General features: G+C 36.0%; 1 protein-coding gene across 1 annotated transcript in view; it reads left to right on the top strand.

The window, feature by feature from the left end:
* The window catches only part of LOC118990125 (dynein heavy chain 3, axonemal-like), a gene marked incomplete at its 3' end in the record, with an annotated part of 173,441 nt that overhangs the window by 59,308 nt on the left and 101,655 nt on the right, over positions 1-12,478 (top strand). Inside the window, exons 16-17 of the mRNA XM_037050535.1 lie at positions 5,198-5,351; positions 6,114-6,258. Of these exons, the coding sequence (XP_036906430.1) occupies positions 5,198-5,351; positions 6,114-6,258 (299 nt within the window). The remainder of the gene's footprint in view (positions 1-5,197; positions 5,352-6,113; positions 6,259-12,478) is intronic.

Below are 12,478 nucleotides of genomic sequence, written 5' to 3'. Positions count from 1 at the left end.
CCACTGGTTTTCACAACCTGAAGTTACAGGGATTTATCTTCCTGGTGGTAGAACCCTGGGCTGTACAGTAGGCTTAGGGCTGGGATCTCTTGCTCCTAAGGCATCCCTCCCATTTTTGTCCACCACACATGAGTGAGGGACCACCCATACACCTTAAGTATCTTTCTTCACCACACCACATCTCCATGCCTCTCTACCCATCTCTAGGTCTCCATCCCTCCTACCCATCTTGGTGAATATGGCTTCTTTAAATCCTTAATTGTCAGACTTCTATACAGCTCAATATTCTGACAGTTCTGGGTGTTACTTGTTTTGAGATCTAGTTGTAATTCTTTCTGTGGTTGCGTGAGGAGGTGAAGCATGTTTACCTCTGCCTTCATCTTGACAAGAAGTTCTCCTATTTGCACCTTTAGCCCTACCCACATCTCATCTATATAAGTAGCCCTGCCATTATAGTTTGTTTCTTTGAACATCATTATAAATGCTTGCAAGAATTCTGCTCAATCCACTTTCTTTAGATCCATTCATTGTTCCCCTGTAGACTCCAGGTGGTCTCTCCAATACAATTCATTTACTCAATCTAATTGTCTGAATTCCCACTATTTACTAATAATTGTATTATTATATGGAATACATATATGTGCATGTTATAGACATGAAAGTATTTGAAAACTATAATGTGCTAAACAATTATAAGAAATTAAAAATAATAATTCCAATAATACTGATACGTTAAGTTGATCAATGAGTTTATATACCATTGTCCTCTGGGAAGATTTTAAAGCTGCTTTTATGAGAGATTTATCTTTGTATGTGGGTGCTGTATTTGGAGACTCAACAAGAATTTTAATGATGTGAAAAGGCACCCAGCAGCACCTGATTGTGTGGATGGTGGAAAAATAAGCATTTCTCCCATTTGTCCCATTCAGTGGTAGGCTGTATGGTCCTGGAAGCATCATGGAATATTCATGATGGATATCTAGGGATGTGAGTTCTTCTTACTCTGAGAGTTCAATGGAAAACTGTTTGACATCTTGGGAGAAGAAGGAAAGGTATCTTAGGGAGAGAACCCCAGATTGTATTCTGAGGTTTAGATAAAGCACAGTGCCTTGCATCTAGTAAGTAATTACTGTTGTGATGACTGACTGAATGAATGAATGAAAGAAAGAATGAAACGTTTTCGCAGAGAGAATATTCTCCAAAATTAATATCTATCGGAGTCTAAAATCACAGTTTATTAGAAAACAAAAACAAATAAGAGGCTGAGAAGCAGGCTGTCTCCGTGGCACTTGTGTTTTTTTAGCTCTGAATCTTAAGACCTCAGTACAAAACAGCCAGGGGAGGAAGAGGGTGGCTTGGCTAACTTCCCTTTCCCTCCTCTGCTTCTCTCTCCATTCCTCTTCTCTGAGGATACAAAGAACAAAAGTGACATGGGAGGTGGGAGATATAGTAGATAAATATAAGTTCTAAAGAGGAAAGAAACAGAAAACAGAACCCAGTGATTGAAAATAGTAAATGGTACAGAAGGGGCTCATGTAAGAGGAGACTTGTGGATGAGAAGGAGCCCATTAAGTGAAGATGTGGAGAAGAGCAAGTAGCAGGGAATTTCTCCAGACATTAAGCTTAGCATGGAAACAGCTCAGCCATGGGAAGATCTTGGCCTAAGGAGGAGAGTGGCTACAGAATGAGGTTGGAGAGTCACAGAAGCATGTCCTTGAGGTTACAGTAATGACTTTGAATTCCCTTTTTAATACGATAGAAAGCAACCTAGGGACCAAAATGAGCTAATTAATTTTTTCTTTTTATGATTTTCTTACTTGAATCAGAATCCAAAATGTCTATGTAATTACATTTGTCTCTGAAATTTCTTTTCCTCTGTGAGTCCCCCTTCATCTTCTTTGTTTTTTTCTTGTAATTTATTTATTAGAGAAGCTGATCATTTGTCCCCAAATCTGTATTTTGCTGATTGCATCTCTCATGTGCCATATAATATGTTTCTCTGTCTTCTTTATTCCTTGTAAATTTTTAATAACTGATTTAACCTTGCTACTGATATAATCTTTGTTCCTGATCTATTCTGATGGGTAGCATAAAAAACTTAAGTTTCTCTATGGGCAACAGTATGGCATGCAAATACAAAGAAAAAGCAAGGAGAATCACCTATGTTAATATGAAAGTAAAACCATTAGTGTTCCAAGATGGTTACTTAGGTGGGCAGAAGAAAGTTAAAGCAGTATCAACCCTTATATATAAAAAACCATAAATAAGTAAACAAACAAACAAATAAATAAATAAACCATGAAACTTGAATAAGGACATAACAGAAGCAAACAATTACATACCAAGCATTCTACTGAACAATGAAAAAAGCTATTCTTAAATGTCCATAGTCTATTTTTTAAAATTAACCGTATTTTAGAACTTGAAAAAATTTTTGAAGAAACAGAAATTATACAGGTCACATTCCATTATAATAGTGTATATCCATTATCTATTGCCACATGGAAAATCATCCCCAAAACTAGCAACTTAAAACAGTAAACATTTATTACCTCACAGTTTCTGTGCTCAGAAACCCAGAGGTAGCTTAGCTGTATGCTTCTGATTCAAGGTCTCTCATGAAGTTGCAGTCAGAATGTCAGCCAAGGCTGCATTCTCATCTGAAGGACCAACTGGGTAAGGATCCATTTCCAGGCTCGCTTACATGATTGTTAGTAGAATTCACTTCCTCACAGGCTGGTAGCCAGAAACTTCCCTCTCTTCCTTGCTACATCAGCCTCTATTTATAGTAGTTTACATGGCAGCTGGCTTCCCATAAGGAGAGAAGGAGATTCTCTCCTTATGGCTTCCCATAAGGAGATTTTAGTCTTTCTGTAACCTAATATTAGAAGTGACTTCTCATCATTTGTTAGAAATGAGTTACTTGGCCTCTAGCCCAAACTGAAGAGGAGCCAAGCTTGAGAGGAGATGATTGCACAGGGTTACAAATACCAGGGGGTCATGGGAAATCTATGGGGAGCCTGTCAGAGGCTGCTTACTACACTGCAATTAGAAATAAAACCCAAATCAAACCACTTGAAAATTAACTTTCATAAACTTTTAAGGACAAAAGAACATTAAAACTTCCATAACAGAATTAAGTATTCTTTTTTTAAAAATTTTATTTATTTACTTATCTTTAGAGGGGAAGGAGAGAGGGAGAGAAACATGAATGTATGGTTGCCTTTCGTGTGTCCCCTGCTGGGAGTTGGCCTGCAGGGAACCGGCCTACAACACAGGCATGTGCCCTGACTGGGAATCGAACCGCGATCCTCTGGTTCGCAGGCCCGCGCTCAATCCACTGAGCTACACCAGCCAGGGCTTTAAGTATTCTTTTTTTAAGAAAGTCATCCACAAGGAGCTTTTATTTTTATTTAAAGATTTTATTTACTTATCTTTAGAGAGGAAAGGAAGGAGAGAAGGAGAGAAATATTAATGTATGGTTGCCCCTCGTGAGTCCTCTAGCTGGGAACTGGCCTGCAACCCAGGCATGTGCCCTGACTGGGAATCGAGCCACGATCCTGTGGTTTGCAGGCCCATGCTCAATCCACTGAGCTACACCAGCCAGGACACAGAATTACGTATTCTTAAGATAATAGCCAACTTTATAGTGTGTCACTGTACCTGTTCTCAGTGGTCAGTCCCTTGTACATTCCATGAATATTGATTATTTGGTTTTTGCCAGACACTGTTCTAAATGCTGAAGATACAAAAAGGAATTAAGGAAATAAAATCCTCATTGACAGAGTTCACAATATAGTGAATGAGAGCAAACACTTGTATAGTGATAATTATAGACCAGGCTCAATTCTGAGTATTTTGTATATGTTCGTTTATTAAATATTAAAGTAGGTACTTTTCCATCCCCATTTTATATATCTGAGGCACACAAAGTGACTTAACCAAGGTCATGTAGCTACTAAGCAGCAAAGTAGGGATTTGAACCTAGCCTGTCTAGTTCTAGAATCTGTCTGCTTAACTCTATATTACTTTACCCCATTAGCAAAAGGGAGAAGTAAATTTAAGACCTGCTTTATTGATCATATGGATGAAGTAGATAAATCTCTGGATAGGTCTTCTCTGGTCACTCCAGCTAAAGTAGCTTCATTTCCATCCACTAGTCACTCTGCCCTCTTTTGTTTGCTTCAGAGCATTTATTATCAGAAATATTTTATCTTTGCCTATGTATGGATTTATCCATTCATTCATCCATCTGTCTGTCTATGTATGTTTATTGTCCAGCTCTTCCCCAACTAAAATACAAGCTTCATGAGGGTAGGAAGCTTAGTAGTGTACTCAACAAATATATCCCTGATGCCTAGAGAAGTTCTTGGAATGTATTAAGTACTTAATAATATGTAGTAGATTAATAAATAATGTATATATACTCAATATATTATATATTTAATGTAGAATATTTATATTTTCTATTACTAGTCTATTCAGACTCCTGTTGTTGTTTTCCTTTTGAAACCATCTACTACATCTTTTTATTTTCTCACTTTACACTGATACTACATAAAACCAGAACTATGTATGTGGTTTTTTTTTCATTTCTGGCATGAGTCAACTCTTAAATGGCTTTTATTTTTTAACCTAAAGCATCCAGTGTACAATTTACTGACCTGACAAAGTTGCTCCTTATTAACAAATGAAATTAAAGTCTCCTTTCATTGACTGTTACAATGTATGTGTGTATATATGTATACACACACTCACACACATATTTAACCATAGAGGAAAACATCTAAAAGTATTTAACCACCAAACATAGTTTACAGCAGCTATCTCTTGGAAGAGGTATTATAAATAGTAAGATTATTATAGATAGATATCTTAGACATAGGTATATAAGATAAATTTTATTATATAAAATTTCTTGTACTATAATATGTTCAAAATATATGGTAAAATTTCTTTAAAAAATAAAAAATGATCTAAATATAAATAAATAAAAATGAATTAAAAAATTAAAACAAAATATATTTTCCTGAAAGTTTGGGCCGAAACTGTGGGTGCACATTATACATGGCAAAATATGGGGTGTGTGTGTGTATGTGTGTGAATTCATGAGATCAGATTATGTGTGAACAATGCTATGATTTTGAAAATCACAAAATGGAAAGTCCAAATGTGAATGGTCTATCTTTACTTTCAGGTGCTCAGAATTTGAGTTGAAACTTGAGGGCTACAACAAGGAGCTAGAAGCCTTTAGAAAACGTGAAGTGATGACTACAGAAGAAATGAAGAACAATGTTGAAAAGTTTCATGAGCTTTCCAGGAACCTGGATCAGGCACTGGTGGAATTTGAGGTTCGGGGTCTCAGGATGGGGACTTCTGACTCTGTACTTTTGTTGGTCCTGGTCTTTGGTTTTGTATTTTCCTAACATCACCTATCAGCTGGACAGTACTGATTGATGGTTGGACCAGTTGGTACTTTCAGCTACCTTTTTATATGTTCCTACATTATACCAGCATTTTCATTGAGTTCGGACACAGAGAAGAAATTATAATAATGTAGAATAATTGCTCACATGTATTGAGAATTCATTGTGTGTCCAACAATGTACAAAGGACTTCATATGTGCTATGTCACTTAACACCATAACAAACCTTGGGGATAGGTATTGTTATCTCCATCTATCCCTATTTAAAATGAGAGAACTAAGACTTGGAGAAGCTAAGTAACTTTCCCTGAAGGTCAGCTAGTAAGTTCTTTAACCATGAAAGTTCTTACCTTTGAGGCAAGTCAACACAAGAAGGTAACATCATGTAAATGGCAAATGTACACATGAAAATTGTGGAAATGATGTTATGGATATGTTACAATGGGAACAAAGTTGATGGAGCAAGTAGCAATTTATCCTTGAGTTTTACCCAGCTAGATCTCAGATGTCATGGCCTTCAGAGGTGCAAAGGGCCTTCCTGATTGAATTTACACCTTATTTTCCTCTCTTGCTAACAATATCTTCCTCAACTGAGTTTTATGGCAAACATTGAGGAATTTGCCATAGTGGCTTGTAGGAGTCAGGAGAACCACCCATCTAATAGACAGCATCCCATTTTGCCTGCAGTTGATCAATAAGGAGGAGGATCTGTTGGAAAAGGAGAAGAGTACATTCCCTCTTCTGCAAACAGTGATGACAAACAAAGTGCCTTATGAGCAGCTGTGGGTGACAACCTATGAGTTTAGCATCAAATCCGAGGAGTGGATGAATGGTATGTCACAGTCTCACTATGCTGGGGCAGGATGGGGATAGGGTTAGGAGTCTACTTCAGCCAATTCTGAAATACAGTTTTAACTTCAGATTCTGGCTGGACTTTGTATCATATTCTGATACTCTGGATTAAGGCATCCACATTCAAATGTTTCTGATATGATAACCATGGAAGGTAGGGATCAAAGAGCCAGACCTATTGCCAGGGTAAAACAGAATAGGCAGCCACCCAAAGACATGGATTGGGTCAGAGAAGCAGATGGTGGGAGAATAAGATACCAGTTCCATTAGAGTGCTGTTTCAAAACTGGTCAAGTGCCATTAACATCTAAACTACTGCTTTTTACTCTAGATCCTGAAGGCTGGGGAGATATTGGGAAGGTAGAGTCAACAGAAGTTAATCATTGATCTGATATGGGGAAAGGGGGCAGGAAGACAGAGTGAAGGACTAGAATGACTTCTAGACTGTTAGCTCAGGCAATTTAGTAAATATTGCCATCACTAAAGATAATTATTTTAATTTTTGGATTATCTTCTTGGTTTTTTGACAGTGTCTTTCACTAAATAGAAACTTTAATTTTAATGAAGTCTAGCTTGTCATTTCTTTCAACTAACATACCATGCCTATAGTTTTGTATCTAACATGTTATCACTAAACCCAAGGTCATCTAGATTTTTTTCCTATGCCATCTCCTAGGATTTTCATAGTTTTACATTTTACATTGAAGTCTATGACCCATTTTGAGTTAATTTTTGTAAAGGGTGGAAGGTCTGCATCTAGATTAATTTTTCTGCATGTGAATATCCAGTTGTTCTAAAGTCATTTGTTAAAAAAGTATTATTTGTCCATTATATCAATTTTGCTCCTTTCTGAAGATTATATTGGGTCTATTCCTGGGATCTCTATTCTGTTCCATTCACCTATTTATCTATTCTTTTATTAATACCACACTTGATTATTATAGCTTTATAATAAATCTTGAAATTACTGAAAAATGTCAGTCCCTCAACTTTACCTTCTCCTTCAATATTATATTGGCTACTTGGGGTCTTTCATGTGTCCATATAAGCTTTAGAACGAATTTTCCAATATAGAACAAAAAACTTGCTAGGATTTCTTTTGGGATTGTGTTGGATCTATACTCACGTTGGGAAGAACTGATATCTTTGACAGTGTTGAGTATTTCTATCCATGAACATGGAGTATGTCTATTTATTTTCTTCTTTGATTTCTTTCATCATAGTTTTATTATATAGATCTTTATTATTATATAGATGTTGTACATATTTTGTTAGACTTATACCTAAGTATTTCAATTTTTAAAGTACTGATGTAAATGGATGTGTTTTTTTAATTTCAAGTTCCACTTGTTCATTAATGGCATATAAGAACGCAATTGAATTTCATGCATTAACCATATTCGGAAACCTTGCTATAATTGTAAATTGGTTCCAATTAATTTTTTAAATTTATTTTATTTCAATTGTTGTTCAAGTACAGTTTTCTGCCTTTTACCCCCATTCCAGCCCACCCCCCAGTCCTCCCCACCTCCCTCCTGTTTCCACCCCATTCTTCTTATTGTCCATGTGTCCTTTATACTTGTTCCTGCAAACCCTTCCCCCTTTCCCCTGAAATTCCCTCCCCTCTCCCCTCTGGTCACTCTCAAACTGTTCTCTATTTCAGTGTCTTTTGTTATATTTTGCTTGTTTGTTTGTTGATTAGGATCCTGTTAAAAGTGAGATCATATGGTTCCAATTTATTTTTAATTCTTTTAGATTTTCTATGTAGAGGATCAGATTAAAGGCAAATTGGTTTATGTCTTCCTTCCCAATCTGTATACCTTGTGTCTCCTATTCTTTTACTACTACCTTTTTGCGTTAGCTAGTACTTCCACTGAATGATTTTGAAAAGGAGTAATGGACAGGGACATTATTGCTTTGTTCCTGATTTTAGCAGGAAAGATTCTAGTTTTCTACCATTAAGTATGATGTTAGCTGTAGGTTTTTTGTACATGTTCTTTATACCAAGTTGAACAAGTTCTCCTCTGTTCCTCATTTGCTAAGAATTCTTATCATGAATGGGTGTTGGATTTTGTCAAATGCTTTTTTTAAATTTATTGATATGATCATGTGATTTTTCTATGTAGCCAATGTATGTGATGGATTACATTAATTGATTTTCAAATGTTGAAACAGCTTTACATACCTGGAATAATAATTTTCAATTGACTATGCTATATAATTCTTTTTATATATTATCAGATACAATTTGCTAATATTTTGCTGAGGATTTCAAATATATATTAACAGATATATTGGTCTTTAATTTTTTCTTATTTTTTTTAAATTTAAGAGATTTGATTATTTTTAGCATTTTTTTATGTAATTGTTGTTCAGGTACAGTTTTCTGCCTTTTACCCCCATTCCAGCCTACCCCCCAATCCTCCCCACCTCCCTCCCATTTCCACTCCCCTAATTTTTGCCCATGTGTCCTTTATACTTTTTCCTGTAAACCCTTCCCCTTTTCCCCTGAAATTCCCTCCCTTCTCCTCTATGGTCAGCCTGTTCTGAATTTTACTGTCTTTGGTTGTATTTCGCTTCTTCTGTTGTTTAGGATCCTGTTAAAAGTGAGATCATATGGTGTTGGTCTTTTACCACCTGGCTTATTTCAATTAGCATAAGACTTTCCAGTTTCATCCATGCTGTTGCAAAGGATACAAGCTCCTTGTTTCTTTCTGCTGCATAGAATTCCATTGTGTAAATGCACCATAGTTTTTTGATTTATTCATTTACTGATGTGAACCTAGGTTGCTACCAACACTTGCCTATTGTAGATTGTGCTACTATGAACATTGGGTTGCGTAGGTTCTTTTGGATCGGTGTTTCAGGGTTCTTAGGATATAATCCTAGCAGTGGAATTTCTGGGTCAAAAGGCAGATCCGTTTTTAGTTTTCTGAGAAAATTCCATACTGTTTTCCATAGTGGTTGTACCAGTCTGCAATCCCACCAGCAGTGCACAAGGGTTCTCTTTTCTCCACAACCTGTCCAACACTTGTTTGTTGCTTTGTTTATGATAACCATTCTCACCAGTGTAAAGTGGTATCTCATTGTGGTTTTCATTTTCATCTCTCTGATAGCTAGCAAGTGATATTGAGCATCTTTTCATGTGTCTATGGATCTTCTCTATGTCCTCCTTGGAGAAGTGTCTGATCAAGTCCTTTGCCCATTTTTGGATTGGGTTGTTCGTCTTCTTAGAGTGGAGTCATGTAAGTTCTTTACATATTTTGGAGATTAAACCCTTTTCTGAGGTATCATTGGCAAATATGTTTTCCCACATAGTTGGTTCTTTTTTCATTGTAATACTGTTTTCTTAAGCTGTGCATAAGCTTTTTATTTTGATGAGATCCCATTTGTTTATTCTTTTCTTTATATCCCTTGCTCTAGGGGACATATCAGTGAAAATATTCCTGCATGAAATATCTGAGATTTTCCTGCCTATGTTCTCTTCTAGGACTTTAATGATGTCACAGATTATATTTAAATCTTTTATCCACTTTGAATTTATTTTGGTGTATGGTGTAAGCTGGTGCTTGAGTTTCATTTTTTTTTTTTTTTGCATGTAGCTGTTCAGTTCTCCCAACACCATTTGTTGAAGGCTATTTTTAGTCCATTTTATGTTGCTGCCACTTTGTCAAATATTAATTGACCATAGAGATGGGTTTATTTCTGGGCTCTCTGTTCTGTTCCATTGGGCCATGTGCCTGTTTTTATGCCAGTACCAGGCTGTTTTGATTACAGTGGCCTTGTAATACAGTTTGGCATCAGGTATTGTGATCCCTTCTACTTTGTTCTTCTTTCTCAAACTGCAGCAGCTATTTGGGGTCATTTATGGTTCCATATAAGTTTTTGAAGTGTTTGTTCTATGTCTGTGAAATATGTCATTGGTACTTTAATAGGGATTGAGTTGAATCTATCAATTGCTTTGAGTAATATGGACATTTTGATGATGTTAATTCTTCCAATTCATGAGCATGGTACATGCTTCCATTTATTTGTGTCTTCCATAGTTTTTTCTTTAGTGTTGTATCATTTTCTGAGTGAAGGTCTTTTACTTTCTTAGTTAGGTTTATCCCTAGGTCTTCTATTTTTCTTTTTGCTATATCAAATGAGATTTTTTTCTTCATTTCTGCTTCTGCTGTTTCATTGTTGGTATACAAAAATGCCTTTGATTTCTGGATATTGACTTTGTAACCCGCTGTTTTGCCAAAATCATTTATTAGGTTGAGCAGTTATTTGGTAGAGTCTGTAGGATTTTCTAAGTACACTATCATGTCTTCTGCAAACAGTGACAGTTTTGTTTCCTCTTTTCTGATTTGGATGCCTTTTATCTTATTTTCTTGTCTGACCACTGTGGCTGAAACTTCTAATACTATATTGATTAGAAGTGGTAAAAGTGGACAACCTGTCTTGTTCCTGATCTCAGTGGAAAAGCTTTTAGTTTTTGCCCATTGAGTATGACACTGGCAGTAGATCTCTCCTGTATGGCCTTTATTATGTCGAGGAATGCTCCCTCTATTCCCACTTTGCTGAGTGTTTTCATCATAAATGGGTATGGTACTTTATCAAATGCTTTTTCTACCTGTATAGATATGATCATATGATTTTTATCTTTGATTTTGTTTATGTAATGTATTACATTTACTGATTTGCTAATATTGTACCATCCTTGCATCCCTGGGATGAATCCCACTTGGCCATGGTGTATGACTTTATTAATGTATTGCTGGACGGGGTTTGCCAATATTTTGTTGAGGACTTTACCATCTATGTTCATCAGTGATATTGGCCTGAAGTTTTCTTTCTTTGTTGTATCTTTATCTGGTTTTGGCATTAGGATGCTGCTGGCTTCATAAAAAGAGTTTGGGAGTCTTCTATCATTTTGGATTTTTGGGAATAGTCTGTGAAGGATAAGGGTTAGCTCTTCCTTAAATGCTTTGTACAATTCTCCTGTGAAACCATCTGGTCCAGGTCTTTTGAGTGTCGGGAGTTTTTTTATTACTGCTTCAATTTCATCTGCTATTATTGGTGTGTTCAGGCTTTCTGCTTCTTCTGCACTGAGTTTTGGAAGATTATATTTTTCTAGAAATGTGTCCATTTCACCTAGGTTTTCGAATTTCTTGGCATACAATTCTTCATAGTAATTTCTTACAATCCTTTGTATTTCTGTGGTGTCATTTGCAATCTCTCCTCTTTTATTTCTGATTGTGTTTATTTGGCTCCTGTCTCTTTGTATCTTGATGAGCCTGCTTAAAGGCTTGTCTATTTTGTTTATCTTTGGATTCATTGATCCTTAGAATTGTGCTTTTAGTCTCTATGTCTTTTAATTCTGCTTTGATCTTGGTATTTCCTTTTTTTTTACTAGCTCTGGGCTTTCTTTGTTGTTGTTCCTCAAGTTCTTGTAGGCATAGGGTTAGGATGTTTCTTTGAAATGTTTCTATGTTTTTTAAGTAGGCCTGTATTGCTATGAACTTCCTACTCAGGACTGCTTTCACTGTGTCCCATAAGTTTTGGGTTGTTGTGAGTTCCTTTTCATTTATTTTCAGAAACTTTTTGAATTCTTCCCCAATTTCATTCTTGATGCATTCATTGTTTAGTAACATGCTATTCAATCTCCATGATTTTGAGTATTTGGGGGTTTTCCCCTTGGGGTTGTTTTCTAGTTTTAGTGCCTTGTGGTTGGAGAAAATACTTGGTATGATTTTAATTTTCTTGAATTTGTTGAGGGTAGTTTTGTGTCCTGGTATATGGTCTATCTTTGCTTATGTTCCACGTGCATTTGAAAAGAATGTGTATTTAGCTTCTTTGGGTTGAAAGGCTATATATATACATCAGTGAAGTCTATTTGATCTGGACATTGTTCAATGCTGCAATATCTTTGTTGATATTTTGTTTGGAAGAACTGTTCATTTTTGACAGTGGAATGTTAAAATCTCCTACTATAATTTGTTGCTGTCAATATATTTCTTAAAGTCTTCTAAGATTTTGTTTATATATTTGGGTGCTCTTATTTTGGGTGCATACATACTTACAATGTTTATGTCTTCTTGGTGGATTCTTTCCTTGAGTATTATGAAATGACCTTCTGGGTCTCTTTTTATGGCCCCTTTTTTGAAGTCTATTTTGTCTGATATGAGTATTGCTACCCTGGCTTTTTTTTCCTGG

The sequence above is a fragment of the Sturnira hondurensis genome, unplaced genomic scaffold (genome assembly GCF_014824575.4).
Source record: "Sturnira hondurensis isolate 20B ecotype Veracruz unplaced genomic scaffold, ASM1482457v3 Scaffold0006805, whole genome shotgun sequence".
Taxonomy (NCBI): Eukaryota; Metazoa; Chordata; class Mammalia; order Chiroptera; family Phyllostomidae; genus Sturnira; species Sturnira hondurensis.
The sequence above is the reverse complement of the archived record's forward strand: the minus strand, read 5'-3'. Positions and strand labels throughout refer to the sequence as shown.